Source organism: Mustela putorius, unplaced genomic scaffold (genome assembly GCF_011764305.1).
Source record: "Mustela putorius furo isolate JIRA1106 unplaced genomic scaffold, ASM1176430v1.1 tig00003987_pilon_pilon_pilon, whole genome shotgun sequence".
Lineage (NCBI taxonomy): Eukaryota > Metazoa > Chordata > Mammalia > Carnivora > Mustelidae > Mustela > Mustela putorius.
In genome coordinates this window covers 6,345,145-6,371,706 of record NW_025422126.1, presented here as the reverse complement: position 1 = coordinate 6,371,706, position 26,562 = coordinate 6,345,145, and the positions used below count along the sequence as shown (strand labels likewise).

At 36.8% G+C, this 26,562-nt stretch overlaps 1 protein-coding gene across 8 annotated transcripts in view; it reads right to left on the bottom strand.

Annotated features, from left to right (window-relative positions):
* Positions 1–26,562, bottom strand: part of UVRAG (UV radiation resistance associated) — a 302,103-nt gene that overhangs the window by 197,405 nt on the left and 78,136 nt on the right. For all 8 annotated transcript variants that reach the window (XR_006604217.1, XM_045071444.1, XM_045071448.1 and 5 more), the window contains one exon: positions 17,421–17,506. Coding sequence is in view for 7 of the 8 variants with exons in the window: in XM_045071444.1 (XP_044927379.1) it covers positions 17,421–17,506 (86 nt within the window). In the remaining variant the exon portion in view is untranslated. The remainder of the gene's footprint in view (positions 1–17,420; positions 17,507–26,562) is intronic.

The following is a 26,562-nucleotide window of genomic DNA, read 5'->3' as shown; positions in this document are numbered from 1 at the left end:
GCCACATATTCTTTACTTTAAATCACAATTAATAACTTCAGCAGCTTTAAAAACCTCAACTTCAAGCAGCCCAACCTCTTACCATCACCGTCCGTATTTCCAGATCCCTTCTCTCCAACAATTCATCCTCACCATCAGAACTTCTAATCCACTGATCTTAGCACTTTTTCACTGACAGTCATTTCCTGCATGTCCTCACTTCCCCTTATCCAGCTTACACATCACTGTCAATCACTCCTATGGCTCATTCTTCTTCCCCTTGAACTCACTTGGCAAAACCCTATTTCTGGTTAAATTTAAACCATTGCCTTCTCCACCTTTGTACACAAGTAGCGGAATAAAGCTAAAGCATGCTGAATGGTCTCTCTTAAATTTATAACCAAGATTTGCTCACTGGTCCAGAAGCATCAGGTTCACCTGGAAGAGTTACAAATGCAAATTTGTATAGAGCAGAGAATGGGCAGCCATTCTGCAAATCCCAGATCTGGTGAATCAGGAACTCTGGGGGTGGGGCACAGCAATTAGTGTTATACCCATCCCTCCGCCTGATTCCCAGGCAGGCTAAAGTTTGACAACCGAGTCCTAACTAATTCACTCTCTCATTCTCCAAAATGCCTATCTTAAACCCTTCTCTTTTCTTTTCAAACCTTATACATTCCTTCCACCTTCCCGACACCTGGCTGATGATCCACTGAAAAATGGAATCAGAGGACAACTTATTCATTCAACCAATCAGCAAATTTACCAACTGATTCTATATCTGTCACCAAAAACTCTGCCTTCCCCTGAGGCCAGTCCTTTTTGCTAAGGCCAAACATCCACTTTTACACTGAATTCCATTGTCCTTCACTTATCAAAAGTTTTTGAACCTGCTATCCCCGCTTCTTCTCATGCATCCACAAATTTTCCTTCAGCCCATGAATATACTGCCTCCTATCTCAAAACAAAAACCACTTCCCTGGACCCCTTATTTCCCTCCAGCTTTGGTACCATTTCTTTGCGAAGAAAAACTTCGCAAGAATAGTGTGTACTTCTTGTCTTCATTTCCTCACTTCCATTCTCTCCTTCACCTATTCCTACCACACCATCAAAATAGTCATATAAGTCACCAATGAGCTCCAATTTGCTAAAGTCAGCATTTAATTCTCAGCCCTCATCTTACCAAACCAATCAACAAGCACCTGTTTCAGCTGAGCACAATCCTGAACAGGCTTGATTTACTTTGGCTCTGGGACACCATGTTCTAGACTTCCCCCATCTCCTTGGCTGCCCATTCTCTGCTCTATCCTCTTCTTCCTAGCAAAATCCAGAAGGTAGATGCCATTCTCCCAGCTACAGCAACAGGCTCTCTCCACTATGAGTGCTCTCATATAGGTGTCTAGTGGGTATGGGATGCCTATGACACCAGCAGCAGTTTGTTGGGACCAGAGGTTTGGTGGGTTGACCTTGAAGCCTTGTGGTAGTGTGCCTCTGAACCCTAGTAGCAGCTTCCCAAATTCTATTCTTCCAGCCCCCTAAACACCCAATTCTCTGTTTTAAATCTCTTTCTGACTGGGGCACCTGGGTGGCTTCATCAGCTGGGCATCCAATATTGATTTTGGCTCAGGTCACAATCTCAGGGTCATGAGAGCCAGCTCCACGTCAGGCTCCATGCTAGGCATGGAGCCCACTTGAGATTCTCTCCCTCCCTCTCTCTCTGCCTCTCCCATGCCTGCTGGTGCATTCTCTCTCTCTCTACCTCCCAAAAAATTAAAAAATTGATATAAAAGAGCAAACCAAAAACATAAAATAAAATAAAATCTCTGATGATATCTAGAGTGGTTGATATTTTCTACCCTGAACTTGACTGATAGAATTCCCAAATTCACATCTCTGGCACCAACTGACCCCAAAATCAAAACTGCATATCCACCTGCCTCTCAGCACCTTCCCCTTCATAACTAATACCAATCGCAAAACCCATATGTCCCAAATACATTCTCGATTCCCCATTACCCCCTTCTTCTCCTCCCAGGAATCTCACAGCATTTATTTTCATAAATACCACTACAATTCACCCAGTTGCCCATATTAATTATCTGAAAGGTTATCCTTAACCCCAATTTCCCTCATACACCCACACCAAATACATTAGCAAATGTGGTTAGCAAATATGTCCAGAATTCTACCACTTTTCTTAATTAACCTCAACTGCTACCAGAACAGCCTCAGTCACTCCCAAATCTTACTTGGAAACAAGTCTCTCAATGAATCTCTCTCCTGCCACTCTCCCTTCCTCCAGTCTCTTCTCCAGGCTAGAGTCATTGTCTTTAAATAAAAATGAGATCCCATAACTCCCTTGCTCAAAATCATCCAATATCTTCCCATCCCACTTGGGAAAAATCTAGAACTCTACACAGTCCGGCTTTTGCCAACTTTGCTCACTATGTTCAAACTAGACTAACTCCTTAGCTGCTCTTGCAATAAACCAAGCTCTCTCCCACCTCAGGGCTTTTATACCTACTAATCGTGCTCTCTAGAATGTTCTTCCTACAGATACCCACACAGGTTGCTGCCTACTCTTTCCCTAGGCTTTGCTCAAATATTTTCTTCTCAGTGAGGTCTTCCCTGATCACTATCTAAAATAACTCATCCTGGGGTGTCTGGTGGCTCAGTCAGTTGAACATCTAACTCTTGGTTTCAGCTCAGATCGTAATCTTATGGGTCCTGGGACTGAGTCCCTGTCAGGCTCCGCACTCAACAGGGTGTCTGCCTGAAGATTCTCTCCCTCTGCCCCTCTCTCACTGGCACACGTGCACACACACTCTCTCTCTCTCTCAAATAAATATTAAAAGAATAAAATAAATCATCCTACCATCCTCATTACTCTAGATCCCCCTTAGCATTATCATTATTTTACCCACAGGAAAAGTATACCTACATACTTATTCTATAAAATGTGGGTGCCAGCATGTGAGAAAGGATAGGAAATTTTCTTTCTGACTCTTTCACAATCCAACCTTATTCAAGTCAATTTCCCTTTCTGGATCTGTTTCCTCATTACCAAAAGAGGGATAACAATAACATCAATCACATAAATTTGTTTTGAGGATTAAATGAGATAAAGTATATAAAGGCTTTACCTGAGAGTCCATGTTCAACAAATATGTCTATTTTATTATTATTACCCAAATAACTGCTCATCAAATTATTTCTAAGGTAGTGACTATATTCCCCAAATCTTCACTTTTCTAAGCTAATTATCTTCTATTCCTAGGGTCACTGGGTGGCTCAGTTCGTTAGGCATCCAACTCTTGATTTCGGCTCAGGTCATGATTTCAGGGTCATGAGATCAAGTCCTGTGTCGAGCTCCATGCTGGGCCTAGAATCTGCTTGGGATTCTCTCTCCCCTTCTCCTCCTTCTGCCCCTACCCCCTACCCCAGCTCACATGCATGCACATTCTCAATAAATAAAATAAAATATCTTCTATTCTGAACTAGTTTTCATATGACTGTTTTAAAACTCCCCATCACCCTTGACATCACCCCTGGATCTTTCTTGTTAAAGTAAACAGGGACTCAAACTAAACAGAACATTCCAAATATGATTTAGTGAACATAAAGTCCATGAAGACTTGACATGGACACTGTATTTTAATTAATGCAACATAAGACCATCTTAGCTCCTTTCTAAAAGTTGTTGATGCCATTTCTTGGCTTACATTAAGTTTTCCATAAATTTAAATCTCCAGATGTTTAAATCTCCCCATAAACTGTTTAAAGCCAATTGTACTCCAAGGTTCATATCTGACACTGTTACTAGAATCAAGGAATCTGTGAGATGGAAAAAATCAGTGCTAATGTGGGAAAACTCATTGCACCTCCATGATATCAGTGTGCTTCTTGCAGAGTCAGAATTTAAGAGATGGGAGCTTGAAAACAGAGAGGGATGCCAACTAAGGAAAAACCATTGTCTAATCACTTTATGCTTACCACATCAAGTGAAAAGAAATAAAGGGAACTATGTGGTCAAAGAATTATAGAGACACTCTTCAAAGGCAAACCTATATAGACTTTAGTTAACCACTTTCAGCAAAGGAGTATGCTAAGCATACTTTAGATGGCTCTGGGAAAGGCTATTATGAAAGCCTCCATTGTGCAAGGACCACAAGACTTTAAGAAATGCCTGGCCCGTTTTATAGTCAGGTTTACCACCAAGGCAATTTTAATGGAAGGGGTATGAGTACTGTTAGGCAGTTTTGAAAAAGAAATGTCACAGGGAATTCTTCCATGAGATGGAGAAATATATTAGAAAGGCGTTTGCCATTGGACATATCTGGACTCTGAAAAGATACTAGCTCAATTTTTCCAAGTTGCAGTTTGATTCCCAGTAAAATAGAATTATAATAGTATCAAGGTGATTGTGATTATTATAAAAATATATATGCTAAGTTTTTAGCATTTAATTGCCTTTCATGTTTCAGATACTCAGATATTATTTTCCTTCCCTACCATCTGTGCAGGCAGACAAAGAGATAGGATTCTGATTTATTCCTGCAATACCAACAAAATATTTAGAAATTATTAATTTCTCCATGAATCTAAGACCCCTTGGTTGCTGTAGCTGTTAATCTGTCCTAGTAGAATAGAAGTCTCAAAGTAAGTTTCTGGCTGCTTTTGTTAATAAAGTACTTCCAGTCATACAGAATGAACTACTGGAATGAGGCTATTATTATTACAAAGTCCACACTCCTCAACACATAAACATGTTGAGTTTCAGATTCTCTTCCAAGGTAAAATGCCCCACTCTTACAATAAAGTTTAGTTCAAGGGCCAGGTGACATCCTGATAAGCATAATGTATTAATTCTCCTAAAATCTCTGATAAGTTCTCTTAATAAAACAGCATGTAAAAATCCAGTTATGGGTGGGGTATGTGTTTAATGGTAACTGGTTGTTTTTATTGGCAGAGACATCAGGGTGAAATCACTAAACCTTGGAAAGCTGCCTTGGAACATGCCTGGCACCAGCCTGAATGTGAAGTTACAAGGCAGCCATGTGGGGAGTGATGGTAAAGACATCATTTGCAGTGACATCTTAAACAAAGCAGTCTTAATAAAGTAGCCCTGTGAATTTAAGCCAGAATTGAAAGACAGGGGCAGGGACAGAGAACATCTCTCAGGCAGAAGACTACTCATATACTTACTTGCCCTCAAAGGATGCTCTTTGCCTCTTTACAGTGATTTTATACACTTCTTTAATCATTCCAACAACATTTAAAAATTAATTATTGCTCCAAGCCAGGAATTCTGAACACCGTTTTAGAGAAGGCCCATTTAATTTATCCACTATGTTCCCACTCTCTGTTGAACATTCAGTACACTAAAGAAAATAGACTTAGCCTAGAAAAGGTCCTAAACACAATCAGATCTATTGGTTAACTCATTTAATAAACAGGAGTTAACTTACCTTACCATATGATGGTTTTCCATGACTTTCATTAGCAAATGCTCTGTCCAAAATTAAGTACTTAGATATTTTATATTAAAAGTATACTATAATCAGGAAAGAACAAATCCAAGGTTAGTATCACCTTTGAAAACATGATTAAAAATCTATCATTTTAGAGGTGGCTGGGTGGCTCAGTCAGTTAAATGTCTGACACCTGATCTCAGCTCAGGTTCTGATCTCAGAGTTGTGAGTTCAAGCCCATATTGAGTACCACACTGAGGATGGAGACTACTTAAAAAAATAAAAATAATTTAAAAATAAAAATAAAAAATTCAATCTATCACTTAAAAAGTTCCTCCCAAAGTCTACCTGTTGTTCAGTTATTATCCGACAAGATTGTATTTCATCTATTATTTATTAATTTAACCATTTTTTCATTTAACAAATACTATGAATATACTCTAAGTCAGGTTTGTGTTATACACTGGGAACAATATTATAAACTAGATCTAAATCCCCTAAGCTTGTGTAGTTTAAGTTCTCCATTCTTATTCTAACATTTTAAAGGAAAATATCTCAAATAGTTTGTTTTAGCTCATATGATAGAAGAATTCTTCAACATCAGAAAGCACCCTGTCCAAGAATATTTCTAAATGAAGTACTACAGTGGTTTCTGGACTTAATTAGAAAATGTGCCATAAATTATTAAAATGATCAAGTGAATTACAAAATAAAAATATATATGCCATTTCAGCAATAAATTTAAAAAACTAAAGGAAATAGATGGTTTCTTAGCAAAAATTAATTGACAAGAATAAACCATGAAATAGGAAAAAATGGACAGAGCAAATAGCTTAGCAGGTAGTAGAGTAAGATTTAGCATTATAAAAGGCAACCAGATGATTTAACAGCTAAATTCTAACAAACATTTAAGAACTGAAAATTTCCAAAATTATTTCATGTGTTTTGGCTCCTGCTGCTACTACATAACCTATATAGTGCTAACTATACTCGGGCACTATACTAAGTACATCATATTAATTCATTTAATCCTCCAAACAGCCCAATAAGGTGCCTCATTTTATAGATTAGGGTCTACAGAATGCATCATTTTACAGATTAGAGTCATAGAAGAGATGAAAAGCTTCCCAATTCATTTTTAGATCTAAGGAAAAATGGTTACCTACTCAGCCCCACTTCCCCATAAGAAACAGCTACATACTAGGAATACTATATACCAACCTCACTTATAGTAAGGAGCCAACGAATGACCTATAACTAAGTAGTAATGCAGTATCAGGAAATCTACATACTTTATTACAACTATAAATTAAAGAAAAACATACAATGTTAATAAGTATGGAAAGGCATTGCCAAAAACTCAGCATCCATTCCTAATAAAAACGTTAAATAGGAAGAATTATTTAAGATATTTTCCAAAATATTCTGTACAGCAAAATATTGGACACTTTCAATTAAAACAACAACTGGACTAGCATGCTCACTATTCCCATTACTTTTCAACATTATTTTGCGAGTTCTAGAAGGTTTAGTGTACATAATAAGAGTAGAAATCACTATAAACACTCAAAAGAACAAATAAACCCATCCTTTTATTGATGATAATGAGTGTCTGCCAAGAAAACCAAGAGGGATTTCCTTAAAAAAAAATAGTAATAAGAAAAATGATTTGATATACTGAATAGAAGATTTTCTTAAAATTGTAGCTTTTCCCTGGGAAGCAATGGAAATGGGAAATATATTTTATACAACAGTGTAAAAACTATAACATACTTAAAAACAAACTTAATGAAAAGGCACACGACCATATGTAGAAAACTGTATTATCAAAGAATCTTATTGAAGGAATAAAATAAAATTTAACAATATGTAAGACATCCAATCATGCTTGGATGGGAATACTAATATCATAAAAATGACAGCTTCTAAAATAAAAGAAGCCAATGAATACAAAAATCCCCAGTAGAATTTCAATGAAGCTTTTTTTTTTTAAAGAATAGGAACAAATAACATTAAAGTTCACATGGAAGAATAAAGTTCTGAGAATAGCCAAAAACAGTTATGAAAAAGAAGAGTAGCAAGAGGTGGATTCGCCTTACTTGATAGAACACATTAAAAAAAATAATAATAACCTACCCTAATTAGATCAATCTGAAACCACCAAAGGAATAGAAAAAAATATCACAACCAAAAAGAGAATCCAGAAATGGATCCAGTATATATGACCTTTTAATATATGACAAGGGTTAGGTATTTAAATTTAGTGGAAAAAGAAGGGTAGTGGCACAATTGGATATTCATCTGTCAAGAAAATTAATCTACCTCACAATACATGGGATATCTACATAACTTATTTAAGAATAATTCCAAGTTGTATTAAAGATTTCATCTAAAAAGGAAGATATAAATCTCAAAAAAATATATAAAATATATGCAAAACCAAAGTATAGGAGAGACTTCAGCCAAGTCTGAGTACTCAGAAGATATACAAGAAAAGGTGGAATTATATAACAAATAAACTTTTATGGAAAGCATTCCAAGACAAGATGTAATTTCATAGATTTGGAAAAAAAATATCAAGAACTCTTAAAATTTTATGAAAAAAATGCAAGCAACTCAATAAAAAAAACAGGTTCATTATATGAATAGGCAAAATCACAGAAGAATATGCTAACCAGCTAACAAACTCAAGAAAAGATGTTCACTGTCACTTGTAGCTCAGACTAAGCGCTTACAGTGAGGTTAAGGAAATTCAATAAAAATCACCAAAAAATGATTTCCTGTTGCGAGCAGGCGTTCAAGATAAGGAATAATGCCACACATTATTTGTATTCTTTGGGAAAACAATCTAACGTCTCTTTATATTAAAAAACATATATGCCCTTTGACTCAGAAATGCCACTCTTGGGGGCTCCTGCGTGGCTCAGTCTATTAAGTGTCTGACTCTTGCCTTGGGCTCAGGTCATGATCTCCGGGTTGTAGGATCAAGCCCCTTATCAGGCTCTGCACTGGGTGTGGAACCTTCTTGGGATTCTCTACTTCCCCCTCCCTTGACTCTTCCTCTTGCTATCTCTCTCTAATTAATTAATTAAATCTTCTGGAAATTTAATCCATGTAAGTAAATACATCATAAATATAAAGACATGTATTTATATATAAAATTTACTGCAATATTATGCATAGTGGCAAAACAAACAAAAAAATTAGAACCTGAGTAAATATTAAACACTTAGCAAGAGGGTAATAGTTAAAAACATGGTACACTCCTATCATGGACTATCATGAAACCAATAAAAGAATGAACTGAAGAGATCTGTACAGGGCCACCTGGGTGGCTCAGTCAGTTAAGCATCCAACTCTCAGTTTGGGCTCAGATCATGAACTCAGGGTCGTGAAGCTGAGCCCCATGTTGGGCTTTGTGCTCAGTGAGGAGTCTGCTTGAGATTCTCTCTCCCTCTCTCTCTGCCCCTCCTGCTCATGCTCTCTCTGTCTAAAAATAAATAAATAAATCCTTAAAAAAGAGAGAGAGATCTATACAGGGAATATTGAACAAGAAAAATAATATGTATGGTGCAGAACTCTGTGAGATTCTATTAGAACTAAAGGCAATAAGTGGTTTTAAGAAATTGCTCTAAAAAGTTTTTGAAAGGTTACCACATGGAAGCCAAACAATCGATGTAATAAAATACCATATAGTATACAATAAATTTTAAAAAAGGAAAGAAAAATAGTATGTAGAGTCAGATATATAATATCCACTCCAATTTTATAAAACAGCAATTAAACCTCTTAACGCACATACATATATATGTTTATATGTCTATACTAAAATCTATGACATATGCATAAAGACCATGGGGAAAAAATAGAGACAGATACACATTAAATTATTAACATGGGTGAATTAGTAACTATGGATCATGTGGACATGTGTTTTGTGTTTGGGAGCTATCTTAGTTCAGCCTGCTATAATAAAATACTATGGACTGGGTGGGTCATAAACAGAAATTTATTTCTTACAGTTCTAGAGGCTGAGAAGTCCAATATCAAGGTTACCAGGTTGGGTGAGAGCCTGCTTCCTGGTTCACAGTCTTTTCACTATAACCTCAGGAGGTGAAGCGGCAGGGTTTCCCTAGGGCCTCTTCTATAGGGACACTAATCCCCATCCTGAGATCAGACCCCACAACCCCAACTCCAAATGCCATCACACTGGGGATTGAGTTTTAACATATGGATGAGGGGAAGAAGGATGACAAACATTCAAGCTGTGGCTTGTGCTTTTTTGACAGTGAAGTGGGGGAGAAAGGCTTAAGGAAGAAGAAAAATTAAAATGTAAAAAGATGGGGGAAAAAAACTGTACCTTTGAACACTACATCAAAAATTAATGGTGTACTATACAGTGGCTAACTGAACATAATAAAAAAATTTTTTTAACTGCACCTAAAATAACTTCCATATTTTGTTAAAATTCTATTTTTCTAAATATATGTATGTTTAAGTGTATTTATATGCATGTAAACATATTTGTGTGTACATGGGGAGAGAATGATGAATAAGAATAAAATGTGCTCTTACACATAAATACTGTCTTTGTTTAACCAAAACTTACAGTAAATACCAAAACTTTTTCCTTTTAAATTTTGATTGTAAACCTTTCTAGAACTTTCACGTGCCCCTGTTCTCTGACCCAGGCTCAAATAATCACACCTTTTTATTCTACTGATGTTTTGGCATCAACGTGGCATGATGGAGAAAAGCACATAACCGAGCCCAGCAGACCTTTATACCTTTATTCAAACCTGCTTTGACACCAACTTGTACTGTGTTGCTGGGCAAGTCATGTCACCTTTCTGTGCCTCAGTTTCCTCATCTGTTACACAGAGATAGCATTAGCTAAAACTAACATGGTTCACTTGGTACTTCTTTTTTTTTTTTTTTTAAGATTTTTATTTATTTATTTGACAGAGAGATCACAAAGAGGCAGAGAGGCAGGCAGGGGTTGGGGGAGCAGGCTCCCTGCTGAACAGGGAGCCTAATGAGAGGCTCAATCTCAGGTCCCTGAGACTATGACCTGAGCAGAAGGCAGAGGCTTAACCCACTGTGCCACCCAGGTGCCCAGTACTTCTCATTATTAACTTCAGTTATAAACTGCACCACGGAGATGTGCCCTGTGAAGGACTGACAACTACACAGAGAAGAGGGAATCTAGCTGTGCTTTTTCACTTAGCCTGTCTCTCTTTACAGTTGGACTATTTCTCTCTGCCCTCGTTTTACATGAAGTAGTAACAGTGCTATTTATAAGCCCAAACACAGTGACTTTAAAGGTAAGACAGTAGCTAATATGATTTACCACTCAATTATGCTCCAGAATCAAACAGTAAATCACAAACAGAGCAAACTACCAACAAGCTTTCACTTCTCTTTGTTGTCAGTTTGTCTACTTTAACAGTAATCCTCTTAATTCCCCTTCTAATTTATTAAAAATGAGCACAGAGGGGCACCTGGGTGGCTTAGTCAGTTAGGCACTCAACTCTTGGTTTTGCCTCAGGTCAAGATCTCAGGGTCATGAGATCCAGCCCCAGATCGGACTCCATGCTCAGTGCAGAGCCTGCTTGAGATTCCCTCTTCCCCTCCTTGCAACTCCATTCCCATCACCCCTCCCCGCTCACAAACACATGCTCTCTCTCCCTAAAATAAATAAATATACTTTTTTTTTTAATGAGCACACCCTCACGCTTATGAGAGCATTTTTTTAAATGAGCACACTCCCTCATGAGACCCTAAGTAAGAGCCTAGTCGCCACTATGATGGCAAGATATATGAGTTTTAGAACATAAATTCTGTGACCTCTTTTGCTTACAGCTGCATTTTAGGCATATTCTCTACACTCATAATTACCACAGAGAGCTCATCAGGCAGGGTTAGCCTTTCGGTTACTCTCTCTGTAACTCAAAGTTGATTATCACATCCAAAATTTATATGGACAGAGGTTAGGCCCTTATATATCATCCCATCTGTTTTCTACACATTATCTGAAGAATAATGTATTTGATGTAAAGCATTTCCCTTTTAAAATTGAAATTTTAAAGGAGAAAGTATTTTCTATCAAAGCAGAAGGCGGGAAGGAACAGTTTACCTCCAGACAGCCAGATAACGCTCTTCCAGAAAAATCCACATAAGGAGTAAGATTAAAAAGTCACAAAGTCCTGAAATCTCACCAGATGTTATGTGGAGGGCAGTGGCAGAAAGAAAAGAGGCAGCTGAAGGTTCACAGATCTGATTATACTTTCAACACTTCTTAAGTAACAGCCTAGAAATTTTTTATGACCCTCATTTTGCCAGATGCAAACCAATTAACTAGAACAACAAAATGCTAGTCCTCTGTAACCTGAAGATTAGTTCAGTCTGATCAAATCAAAAGACCATTTATTATCTGATTAATATACATGATATGCACTGTGATAGGATTACTACAGAGACCAATAAACAAAGACTCTTGCCTAAAGGAGCCCTCAGTTTGGGGGCGCTGAGAGGACAGAGAATCAGAAAATTAAGAGCTAATTACAACACAGTGTGTACTCAATTTAATACTAGCTATTAATTGCACAGGCAGTGGTAGGAGGACTTAAAGTAAGGACACTAGTCCCTATAGGGTGTTCAGAACAATGTCCTTTGAATATCACATTAAGAGTGTTTGCTTCATCCTATATGTGATGGCTCAAAGACTATGGGCCCAATGAGTGACAACACAGATATATTTTTTAAAAGGTTACTCTGGCAGCAGTGCAGCAGATAAAATGTACCAAAGCAATATAAAAGATCAGAAGGCAGTAAAATATACTGGTTAAGAATACAGGCTTAGGAGCTAGACTTTCTGGACTTGAATACAGTCTAAGAGGAACTACTTGTGAGACCTCGTCTAAGCTACTTAATTACTCTGTGCCTCAACTTCCTCATCTGTAAATAGGATAGAAACAGCTGCTGTGAAAACTAGAAGAACTAATGTAAAGCAGTAAGAAAAGCTCCTGGCACAAAGTAACTGCTCAACAAACAATAGCTATCAATTACATGAAGGAAAAACTGGTAGTAGGGAGACCAGTTAGGAGGTCAAGAAATAGTCGCAGAAAATAGAGATGAGAACAAAGAAGGGTATGTTCACTTGGGTGCTTGAAATGATGACATATAGGACATGAGACATACAGGGAAAAGAAAAGAAAGAGGGGAATAACACCAACGAATCTAACTCGGGACATGTTAGGGATGAGATTCCTACATAACATGAAAGTAATAATGTCTAACAGTCACTGGAAAATACAGATCAGAAATCCAAAAGGGAAGGAACTAGACATATAGGGTTTTTTTTTTAAGATTTTATTTATTTATTTGACAGACAGAGATCACAAGTAGGCAGAGAGGCAGGCAGAGAGAGGAGGAAGCAGGCTCCCTGCTGAGCAGAGAGCCCAATGTGGGGCTCCATCCCAGGACTCTGGGATCATGACCTGAGCCGAAGTTAGAGGCTTTAACCTACTGAGCCACCCAGGCGCCCCTAGACATATAGGTTTGAGAGTTACTAACATGTGGCTGTGTTGGGTGAAGCTGTGGTAATGGAAGAGAGTACTCAGGGAGAAAGAGTAAAGCAGAAGGGTTGTAGGATCTAGTCTACAGGATGTGGGACTCCAGGATCACAACAGCATCCATGGGAATTCCAATATAACCATCAATTGTCAGGATGATAGAGAGGAAAAAATATAGTCATATGAAATAATCCCTTTCTTCAAGAAGCTTTCAATGTCATTAGGGAGAAAAGACATATACCCATTAAATAATTTTATCATGATTGCTCAGGATTAACAGAAGTAAAGCAAAAAGCAGAGGTGATAGTCTAGAATGGCAAGAAAAGAAAGAGAAATGAGGCTGGAAATTGAAAAAACTAATGCTAACATAAAGAAAGAAACATGAATTCTACGATGGGGGAAGGAAAAAAGCAAACAAAATCTATTATGTACTGAATGTCTACCATATGCCAGTAGCTGTCCTAGGATCCTTCAAATATTTTGCCTTACTTCTCATAACACCCCTCTGAGATAAATATAATAGCTATTTCACAAAAGTAGTTTGAGCCATACAAAGTAATCTGCCCAAAGTCTTACATCCAGTTATGGGTATAAGACATGACAGTGTTAGTTAGGACTGGAACCTAGGCAGAGGGCCCATGATTCTCCACCATATTTCCACTTCTTCAATGTGGCAAAAGTAGGACATGTCAAGAAGGGGAAAGGGGCAATAAAAACTGCCCTAGAAGAAAACCTGAATTATTCTCACTTAATCTCACTATAGCAGAGCTATCTTTTTGAAGAAGTATGAAAGGGGAAAAAAATGACCTTTTAAAAATCAAAAGTAATCTTTCAATTTCAGAGAACAGTTAGGATTACAGATGTCTCCTGCTTCCACCTCCATCCCACTGATTCCACACAGTCCCCACAGTTAGAAATCTAAATTGCACACCCGACCATGTCACTCCTTCTCTTTCTAAGCTTTCAATAACCCTGTATCACCAATAGGATCAAATAAAATCATCAGAACCAAAAGGAGAAAGTTATCTAATAAGCCTTGAAACTCCTTAACCTAGAAGGGCTAAAAGAGAAAAAAAAAAGTTAACTTCTAAAAATAAATTCCCACTTGTAATTTATAACCCAACTTTTCTCAGTTTAAAACCATAAAATAAATAAAATTTTAAGTGCCAGTTAAAGAGCAACATTGACACCTTGTGGTGAACATCCTAATTCAAGGGTAATGCGTCAAATGTAAGGAGTAAAGTGGTTCCTAATTAAATGTCTGCTTACATGAAAACTAACTCTTAATCCAGGAATTTCCAAGGGTTAAAAAAGCAAAATGTAATTACCACTGCAAACACTGAATGTAAATTTGGAAAGACCCGCTATTACTTTGGTAAAACTGATCAGAATACATTCTTTTAACTATAGGCAGAAAAATCTGAATAAAACCTCAGGTCACTGTTTTCTTAAAAACGGTAAACAACATATCCACCTGAAGGGGTTCTAATGCTTGGGTCATAGGTGTTGCAAAATCCCTGCCTTAGTCAAGATTTCTTATTTTTTCTGTAACATTCACATTATAAAATGTGGAAGGAAATATGCATCCTAGTGGCACAATAACACAGTGAAAGTTACTAGCTAGAATATACTTTCAAAAAACAGACTCAAGAGACTAGGATTCTAGTCCTGATTCCAAATGGCACTGAGAATTTTGTGAAGTTAAGTGATATTAAAGAATTCAGACTCTATGTTTTCACATAAAACTACAGATCAAGAAGTAACAATTTCACACACCAAAAAAAGCATCAAGGAAAGAAAAGGTATATATATATATTTTTTAAAGATTTTATTTATTTGACAGAGAGAGATCACAAGTGGACAGAGAGGCAAGCAGAGAGAGAGAAAGAGAGAGGAGGAAGTAGGCTCCCTGTGGAGCAGAGAGCCCGATGTGGGACTTGATCCCAGGACCCTGAGATCATGACCCAAGCTGAAGGCAGAGGCCCAACCCACTGAGCCACCCACATGGCCCAAAAAGGTATATTTTTAAAAATTACTCCCATCTAGGTACAATGTTACCTGAATTAAAGAAGGGAAAATGAATGAAATTGATCAGCACAAAATTAAGTTTACCAGGAAGCATAAACCATGCCAAGAACTGTAAGGTAAGAAGAGCTTTTGATTTAGCAAACAGATAGATGGTGGTTACTCCTAAGTCTAAGAGAATTATCAAAGGAAGTTCCATGTTACTCATTAATGTTGATGACTACAGTATTAAGTTTCTAGTTCCAGAGTAACTCTCTGGGCTCTGGCAAATTGGTTGGTAAATGGACACATGATCTGGTTCAAAAGAGTACATCTATGTTACCAGCTATAAATGATACACACAATGCTAATGATGAGGCCACTGCTAATAAATAAGGCAAATCAAACTGCTAACACACCTGAGGAATCTGGAAAGCAACCTAGAAATGAGACCCCCAAGAGACATATCATTGCAAGAATCAATGTTAAAAAATTGAGCACTAACTATAACTACCAAATTCTCCCAATGATTTTGCATTTATGAAGGGCTCTGTGGTTCTCAGAAATTTTCTCTGTCATTATGCTATGTGTACCTTATAACTACCTTGTAACCACCAATCTAGGAAGGTAAGTGAGACTCTGAAAAGGATCTGCAAAACCTGCTTGCAGGAAAACTTCACACCAACCTCCAGTCTGGCCCTTACTCGCTGTGTACTCTCAGATAAATCCTGTAACGCCTCTTGGCCTCAGCTTCTACACTGAAGACAAAGGCTGATCCCTGATGTCTAAACACAAAAAACTTCAAAGAGTATAAGACAGTAAATATAGAAATGCTCGTAAGTTACACAAACTTAAAATATTACTGCCTCTACCTTTTGGAAGAATCAGAAACATTAAATGAATTATGATAAACCAGGAACTATTGAAATCAGGGTCAAGTTAACCAAAGCATTCTCTATTGTACCACATTGTTTCCCAAGACCCTACAGCACTACTTCAGTCCTTATTTTCCTGTCTAAACACAGAGCACTCAACACTGCTTGAATCTCTATTCTTTTAGATTCTATGATGCAATTTTTCCCCAGGTCTCCTCTTTTCACTGACTTCATATTTCCTTTTCTTTTGATTCTACTGATTTCGCTAATAAGATCACATTATCTCACACTCGGACATACCCTTAAAATAGTGAAATCCATACCCTCATTTCATGAGGAAAACAGGTCAAGAAATATTAGTGGTTTACTCACATTTCAAACTATTTCTGTACATTCCTCTTTGCAATATTTAAAACTCAATGTAGTCTCAAACTGAATAGACTCAAAAATATGAGTTATATATTTTGACACCTCCTGCTTTTTCTCTCCACCATCCAATTACTAAGTCCTGTGCGTTCTCTTACATATCCTAAAAAGTCAAAGTGAAAGTACGGCTCAGATAAGAATCAAAAGCCATCAAATGTCTGTGGTTACTTTATTTGAAATGATGGTCTCTTAAGAACAATTTACACAGGTCATGCGACCAAACTTTATCATCAAGTATAATAAGATTCAAGATTTGCAAAGAAAAGGTCCATTTCATAATGTTTATAAAATAAACAATCATCCAATTGGACAAGAGTCCAACCATCCTTCTGGACTCGTCCTCTAGTAGATACACTGAAGTTGTCTAAAGGTCTGAAATTTATGATGTGTTATGTAAACATTAGAAAAATACTGCCAAAATCAAATTTCAATGAACCATCTGTCTGAGTAGGGTGAACACAGGCTGAGTGTCACTGTTACCTTTATTTTGAATTGCATTTATTTTGGTTGCCTGTCTCTTGGGAAAATGTCCTTGATGATCTACCACATCGAAAATTAAAAACAAATTTAGAAATGTTTCAAAATTAAGCCCAGACATTATGAAAATACAGAGTTAAGGCAGTTAGTTAAGCCTCTGAGCATGAGATTCATGCAAAGCTCCTTTGCCTTGCCAAACATGATTCTTTTAAGATGAACAGCAGGTTAAAACTCTAAACCATGTCTGGGGCTATTGGAGGGCTTTTCTAGTAATGCTGTAGTTGTTAAGATTTTGATAAGCCTAAATTTTGTACCTCTGGTTGCTGCTCTTTACAGTACAGAAAACCAGAAACAGCTCATGTCCTGTTTTAAGATCATTGGCTTCCAATCATTCTCTCCCACTGTCCAGAGAAAGGAAATGGCGTTCCAAAGGCTTTGTGAAAGAGATAAAGTTAAATCACTGTAGCTACAAAATTTATGAAGCTCTCACTAAAAAATGTTAAGCCTGAATAAGAGCTTCTAAAGCTCCCATACATTTTCTCACACAGAAATGTCACAAACTCAAAATGAGGAAGATTCTTTAGAAAATGCAGGAGGTCTAAGAAGTTTCTTACCGCAGCAAAGAGAAGACATCATAAGAATTGCGAACACAGTTCTGATCCACCTGAAGAAGAATATTCTTCTGAGCATTTGAATAACCCTGAAAGACATTAATCAACAAATTAATGAAAGTAAAACAGAATGTGTAAAAATTAATCTTATTGTTTGTCTTCTGAAAATTATGATTTAGCCTCAGTAAATTCAAATCATTAAGGGATTCCAAAAAGTAAAATTTCCATATAACTGAAGTTTAACCTTTTAAGTAACTGTATTTAAAATAAGTATCTTCTAGTATTTTCATAGAGAACCTGTTTTACATTATAAATTGTAGTGAACTTCCCGGGGAAGCCCCAGAAAGCTTTTTAACATATGATGTGACTGAAGATGAGTATTATAAATAATATTTCAAGGGGCACCTGGATGGCTCAGTCAGCTAAGTGTCCAACTCTTGATTTTGGCTCAGGCGATGATCTCAGGGTCCTGAGATCGAGCACCTCATCAAGCTCTTCACTCTGCAGGTAGTCTGACTGAGATTCTCTCTCTCCCTCTGCCCCGCAACACTTGCTCCCTCATTCTGTCTAATAAATAAGTATGTTCCTTAAAAAAAAAAACAATATTTCAAACATGTATAGCCATCATATATAATGTTTTTATGGGGAAAGGCATTCCAAGTCCTAATTAGTAATACCAGAAGTAAATATTTCTACCAGTGAAATAAAGGTGGGAAGAGCACCAGAAAGAAAATAGCAAAATTCCATAAGAAGAAAAGAACAGGTATCTGTCATTTAAGAAATGCAAAGTAAACAGTAGTCAAGAAAAAAAGACTCTAGACCCAGACCACGTGGATTGTAATTTAAGCCCTTAATACACCAGCTCTGTGATCTTGAGCAAGGTACCTTAACTCTCTTAGTTTAATTCTGGTTTGTTTTTTCATCTAGAACACAGAGATGATAGCATTATCTACCTCACCAATTGCTGTGGGAATCAGAAGAGTCATTACTTATAAAGTGAAAAGTATGAAATAAGTACTATATAAAAGTTTGCTACCTTACTAATACAAGCATTTTTTATAAATTACATTGCCACAGACATTAAAAGGTTATTAAGAGAATATGAACAACTTTACAGTAACATATTTGACAGCTTAGATGCATCAGAAACCCTCCTTGAAAAAACCCAACATGCCAAAATTGAAATAAAATGTCTGAATAATCCTATATCTATTTAAGTGAATAAATAATTGAAAAGCTTCCCACAAAACAGTGTAGATCCAGATGGTTTCACTGATAAATTCTATCAAACATTTAAGAAATAACATCAATTTAACACAAAAATAAAACAGAGGAAAAGAGAACAATTTCCAACCCGTAAGATCAACATTACTGATGTTAAAACTTGACAAAGATCACACACACACATACACACACCCCAATATCCCTCATAAACACAGACAAAGCAATCCTTAGCAAAACATTAGTAAACTGAACTAGTAATACACTATAAAGATAAAACAGTAACACATCATAATTGCCCGAATTTAGTCTAAGAATACAATATTGGTTTAACATTTAAAAATCAATTAGAAAAATACATAATATAATCATAAATCTATCTTGACAGGCACACAATTATAAAGATATAATGTGACAATAACATAGAGGTAGGGATACAGAGCTATACAGAAGAACAGTTTTTGTATAATATTAAAATTAAGTTGGTATTAATTTAAACTGTATGATTATAAATTAAGATGCTGATTGTAATCCTGATGGCAACCACTAAGAATTAATGAAAAGATACACTGTAATGTATGTATGAGAAATGACAAAGAAATCAAAATATCACATGAGAAAACATATAGCACAAAAGAAGGTAGTAATGGAGGAATAAAGAAACAAAAAAGATATAAGAAACAAACAAAAAAACAGCAGAAGTCCTTCTGTCTCTGTAATTAATTAAGTGTAAATGGATTAAACACTTCAATTAAAAGGCAGAGATCAGCTACACAGACTTTGTTTTAATGCTATCTACAAGAGTTATGCTTTAGAAACAAAAACACAAATAAGCTGAAATTGAAAGGACAGAAAGATATTTATTCCATGTAAGCGGCGACCAAAAGAGAGCTGGAGTGGCTATACTAATATCAGACAAATAGACTTAAGACAAAAAACATTACAAGAGACAAAGAAGGACATTGTATAATATAAAGGGTTATAAACATATATGCACCTAATGACATGTAATAAAATACATGAATCAAAAACTGATAAAACTGGGGCACCTGGGTAGCTCAGTGGGTTAAGCCTCTGCCTTTGGCTCAGGTCATGATCTCAGGGTCCTGGGATGGAGCCCCACATCAGGATCTCTGCTCAGCAGGGAGCCTGCTTCCTCCCCTTTTTCTCTGCCTGTCTCTCTGCCTACTTGTGCTCTCTGTCAAATAAATAAATAAAATTTAAAAAAAAAACTGATAAAACTAAAGTGGGAAATAGCTAGAGATGTCAACTCCCACCTAACAATGGAAAGCACAGATAAAAGAAAAGAAAGCACCATATAAAAGATGAACAAGGAATGTAAGACATGAATAATACTATAAATCAACTAGACCTACTAGACGTATATAGAATGTTCCACCTAACACAACCATACATACATTCTTCTCAGTGCATATGGAACATCCTCCAAGCTGGACTATATGTTCAACCGCCAAACCTCAATCAATTATTAAAAGTTGAAATCATACAAAGTATATTATTTGACTTTAATGGAATGAAACTAGAAATCAGTAACAGAAGGAAATTTGGAAAATCCACAAACTACAAAGTGAACAACACACTCTTAAATAAGGAGTGAGTCAAAGAACAAATCACAAGGAAAATTAAATACTCTGAGGTGAATAAAAATGAAAGTACAAGGACGCCTGGGTGGCTCAGTCAGTTAAGCATCAGCTCAGGTCATGGCTCAGGTCATGATCCCAGAGTTCCTGGATCAAGTCCCACAGTGGGCTCCTTGCTCAGTGGGGAGCCTGCTTCTCCCCATGCCTGCCGCTCCCCCTGCTTGTGCTCTTTCTCTCTCACTCTGACAAATGAATAAATAACATCTTTATTTAAAAACTGAAAGTACACCATATTAAATAATATGTGATATAGTGAAAAAGTGCTAAGGGAAATTTACAGCTGTAAGCATCTACATTAAAAAAGAAGTAATAAAGAGTTCAAATTAATAACCTAAATATCCACCTTTAGGAACTAGAAAAAGAACAAACTAAGCCCAAAATAAGGGAACAATTAATAAATATTAGAACTGAGATCCAGGAAATAAAGAATACAAAAACAATAGAGAATATCAACAAACCAAAAGTTAGCTCTTTAAAAAGATCAACAACTCAAGCTTAGACTAAGAAAAAAAGTGAGAGAAGACACAAATCACTAAAATCAGAAATAAAAATGGGAACATTACTACTAACCTTACAGAAATAAAAAGTGTTGTAAAACACTTGTAGTGTTATAAACAGTTGTGTGCCAATAAATCAGATAATCTAGATGAAACAGAAATTCTGGAAACACAAAAACGCCCCAAAATGACTCAAGAAGAAATAGGAAATTTGAAGAGACCTACAAGAAGTTGTTGAGACAAGTCAAGTCATTACTTAGCTAAACTACTCACTGATACCACTGCTTCAGCATCCATTTTGTTTGGACAAGGGGGCCTGCAAGGGCCGTAAACTAACTAGAGCTCTCAGGGAAGCACATGTCCTAAACAGGACGCCACAGAGACACAAGCACTGTAAGTCTGTTTACAAGAACTCATGATGGGACTTGTGATCAATGGTCTCTCCCGGTTCCCAGTGCCTGTATGATGCGTTAAGCGCCCTTAGATAAACACCCTGGTAGAGCTTACCATAACCCTATTCTTTTGGTTTGAAATGACAAATCTACCTATAACCCAGAATCTCCAAAGCACTCCACCCACAGACCTAAAAAAGGCACTGTACTCCAGGTACTACCTCTCTCTATAATTGCCTTGATCTTCCTCTGGGGTCCCTTAAATGCATGCCCTTATAATTCCTCTAGGACCTGTAAGTAAAAAACTTCTCTATTTCAATTTCTCTTGTGGTTTATTGTCTAACCATGGCTCACCAACCAGCATTCTGTGTTCCATCTAATAAATGTTGATTTAATAAAGTCATAGCACAAGAAGCTGAAATAAGTAATCATAAAACTCCCAGCAAAGAAAAGCCCAGAGCCATATGATCTGGTGAATTCTACCAATCATTTAAAGAAAAAAGAGCACCAACCCTTCTCAAAGTCTTCTCAAAAAAAAGGAAAGAGGAGGAAATCCTTCTTACCTCATTCTATGATGCCAACATTACCCTGATACCAAAGCCAGACAGTAACATCACATGAAAATTATAGATCAATATCCCTTATGAATATATATATATATATATATATATATATATATATATATATGCAAAAGTCCTCAACAAAATACTAGCAAAGCTAATCCAGCCACATATTAAAAAACGTAAACTACTGGCCAACAATTTCACTTCTAGGTATAGACCCAAAAGAACTGAAAGCAAAGACTCAGAAAGACATTTGACATCCATGTTCAGAGGAGCATTATTCACAACAGTCAAGGGGCAGAAGCAACTCAATGTCTACCAACAGATGAACAGACAAAACATGCTTTATTCATACAATGAAATATCATTTAGCCTTAAAAAGGAAACGAAAGTCGGCTATAATACAGATGACCCTTGAGGTGATTTATGTTTTAAGTAAAATAAGTCAGTGTATCTGACTTATTTGGCCACTATTTAAAAAAAAAAAAAAAAAAGTTCGGCAATTACTCATACAGTCAAACAGAGAATTAGCGTATGACCCAGCCAATCCACTCCTAGGCACATACAGTGTGCATACTGTATGATTCCATTCACATAGTATACCTAGAGCAGAAAATATGTAGAAACAGAAAGTAGGAGGGCGAGTGCCAGGGGCTTGGGGGAGGGGGATACAGGGAGTTAGTGCCTAATGGGTAGTTTTTCAGTTTTACAAAATAAAAAAAGTTCTGGAGACAGATGGTGGTGATGGCTGCACAGCAATGTGAACATACTGAATGCCACTAAACTGTACACTTAAAATGGTTAAGATGGTAAATTTTGTTATTATGTATATCCCACCATGATTTAAAAGTAATTTTTTAAAAAAGATTATATACTAGAAACAGTGGAATTTATCTAAGGTACATAAAGGTGGTTCAATAATGAAAATCCATATAATACACCAGTTAGAAAGACTCACACTTCCCGATTTCAAAGACGCAGTACAAAGCAACAGTATAGGGAGGTACTGGCATGAAGGTAGATCCACAGATCAATGGAACAGAACTGGTAATCTACAGATAAACTCACACACCTGTGATCAACTGATGTTAGACAAAGGTACCAAGAGTACTCACCAGAAAAATACTAGTCTTGTCAACAAATGATGCTGAAACAACTAGATAGCTATAGGCAAAAAGAATGACTTGGATCCATCCTTATACCGTATATAAAAATTACCTCAAAACAGACCAAAGGCCTAACTGTAAGAGCTAAAACTATAAAACTATTTGAAGAAAGCATGAGGGTACACCCATATAACCTCAGATTTGCCAATGGCTTCTTAGGTATGACACCAAAAGCACGAGTAACAAATACAATAATAAACTTGACTTCATCAAAATTAAAAACTTTGTGCATCAAAGGATACTATAAAAAAGTAAAAAAATGATACACAAAATGGGAGAATATATTTGCAAATCATATAGCTGATAAAGGTTTCACATCTACAATATATAAAGAACTCTAACAACTCAACAATAAAATGACAAACAATCCACTTAAAAAAATGGGCAAAGGACTCAGAGACATTTCTCCAAAAAAAAATACACAAATAGTCAGAAGCACATGAAAAGATGCCCAACATCATTAGTCATTAGAAAAAGGTGAATCAGGGCACCTGGGTGGCTCAGTGGATTAAGCCTCTGTCTTCAGCTCAGGTCATGATCTCAGGGTCTTGGAATCAAGCCCCGCATCAGGCTCTCTGCTCAGTAGGGAGCCTACTTCCCCCCTCTCTCTGCCTGCCTCTCTGCCTACTTGTGATCTCTCTCTCTGTCAGATAAATAAGTAAAATCTTAAAAAAAAAAAAAAAAAGGTGAATCAAAACCACAATAAGATACTAATTCATACCCACTAAGATAAGCAAAAACAAATAAACAAGCAAAATTTTTTTAAATTTTTAATTACTCTCTATGCCCAAAGTGGGCATTGCAAGATCAAGAGTCACATGTTCTACTGAATAAGCAAGCCAGGGACCCCAAAATTTTTTTAAAAATCCACAGAAAGTAAGTGTTGGCAAGGATGTAGAGAAATTAGAACCCTCCTATAATGGCACTGGGAATGTAAAACATTGGACACCGTTTAAAAAAAAAAAAAAAAAAAAAGCTTGGCAATTCCTCAAAAAGTCAAACACAGAATTATCATATGACCTAGCCAATCCATTCCTAGGCATATATCTAAAGGAAATGAAAACAAGTCCTCGAACAGATACTTGTATACAAATCCTCATACCAACACTATTCACAATAGCGAAAAGGTAGAAACCAATATCCATCAATGGATTAACTGTTAAACAAAATGATATCAAGACAATGGATATTTCTTAGCCATAGGAAAGAAAGAAGTATTAACACGTGCTACACACAGATGCACCTCAAAAACATCAGGCTAACTGAATGCGGACAGACACACTTTTTTCTATTTAAAAATCATCCATACCCACTAACATACAACTAAAAGCAATATATCATAGCAAGAATTCAAATAAAGCCAGGATCCTTGGTATTAATCCACTCTGCCTGTCATGGAAGTGAGGAAAACAATTTAACTCTCCTCTAGAATTCAGTTTCTTTAACTATAAAATGAGATGAAACTACTAGTAATAAAAACAATTTTCAAAACATGACAGGGATACACATAAGAGTAACATTTATGAGCGTTTATAGTACACCAGGCAGTGTTCTTTTCCAAGTTAATATTAACAATTTAAGTGTTCATATGCTAAGAGTTAATATATTTTTCACACAACCCTGTGAAACAGGGACTATTATTATCCCCACTTTAAAGGTGAGGAAACTGAGACGCAAGGAGGATTAAGTAGAAGAGCCATGTAGTCTGGCTCTACAGCCCATTTTCTTAATGACCATGCTATACTTGATCTCTGAGACCTTTCCAGTTCTAAAATTCTGGGTCCATGTACATTTAAGGCAACTTAAGAACATTATTAAACCCTTCTGCTTCAGCCACCACTTAGCAATTAACATTCTTAAAATATGCTAAGAGCCTTGTTCTGAATGACATCTAACTTCACCACATGTGTGATCCTGACAGACCTCTGATGAAGGATTATAATGGAAAGAAATGGCTCGTTTGTATCTGGTTATCTGTGTGAGATACTGCCAAGTGCCAAAGAGCCCAGAGGAGATTTACATGTCACTCAAAATTCTTCTGAAGCCAGGCCTAACAATGCTTTTTCAAGGAAGGGACAGGCACCAGTCTGCCTGAGTGCCTACTACATTGTTCAAGAAAACAGATGATTAATGTCACATACCCAGTGAGCAGGCGTAATTCCAGGCAGATGACCAGGTGTGTTTCTAGATCAGTGGTCAACAAACTTTGTCAATGGCCAGATAGTAAATGTTCCAGGCTTCGTAAGCTGCATGTCATCTCTGTGGCATATTCTTTGTTTTCTCCTTCAAATTCTTCACAAATGTAAAAACAATTCATAGCTGTTGGGCCATACAAAACCATGTGCTAGACTATAGTCTGCTTACCCCTGTAGTAGACCACTGGATAAAGTCACCTTTTAAACTATATTACGGTACATTTTTGAGAGTTTTTGGCTGCTACAACAGTCACAAGACCATCCTTAAGTTCACTAGAATTCTCAGTTACACTAAAATAATCCAGCTGACAGGATAAATGATGATGAAGCAAAGAGTATAATATACATACTTATTTATTTCAGTATTTATTGAATGCCTAATACACATGTCAAGCACATGCTACCATCCTTATGAAAGTATACAACCCAGGACACTATGATGTATATAACCCAGTTACGTTTCCAAGTGAAGTAAAACCTGTAAAGGTGCCATACGACAGGTTAAAAGGGAAATAGCTACAGGAGTTCTGATGCAATAAGGATTCCATCTAGTAGGAGCAGGAACATCAAAGGCTGCAGGGGTGGCAGTAATTGAAACAGATTAAGAAGTATTAAAATGCTGAATGGCAGTGAAGGAAAGTCCCACACAGTCTGAACACCTTTAAGCCAAAGCATGACAGTGGGAAAACACAAGTTGCATTCCGAGAAAATTAAGTCATGGTCCAATTTGTTCAGCTTCAATGACATGGAAATTACTTGGAACCCTGGAGAGGAAAACAGTGGGAAACAGGGTTGAGTAAGTCGGCTGGGAGGGCCAGAGTAGAGAAAGCCTTGAATGGCATGCTAAAAAGTGGATCTTTTTAGCTCTCTAGGCAATGAGGAGTCATGAAAGGTTTCTGACAATATAGCATAATGATCAGAGGTGCGTTTAAGGAAAGTTACCCCAGTAATGACAAATATGAAGCATTAGAGAAGGCAGAATGTCCCAACACCAGTTAGCAGGCTATGCTAAAAATCCACAGGTACTAGAGATAATAATAATAATAATAATAATCAAACACTAAAAGAGAAAAGATAAAAGCACATCTAGAACTATAAGTACTTACTGTACATATCACTGGCTGAATTTAGGCTGATGGAGAGAAGGAAAGCACATCAGAGATTCAGACACAACTAGCAGAAAACAAGAAGTCACTCAATAAAGCTTTTAAGCAAAGGAATAAAATATGAACGTCTGTCTTAGGAAGATGAATCAGGCAGTAGTGAATAAGACAGAGTGGATACAAAGAGACTAGAGTCCATAAGCCCACCAGAAAACTACAACAGTAATCTATCCTTACTGGGGTGCCGGTCTGAGCTTGCTTGGATCATGCATGGCAATGGAGATGGAAAAGTTGCCACGGATAGGAATTATTTCAAAGGCCTCAAAGGAGGCTAGTGGCCAACTATA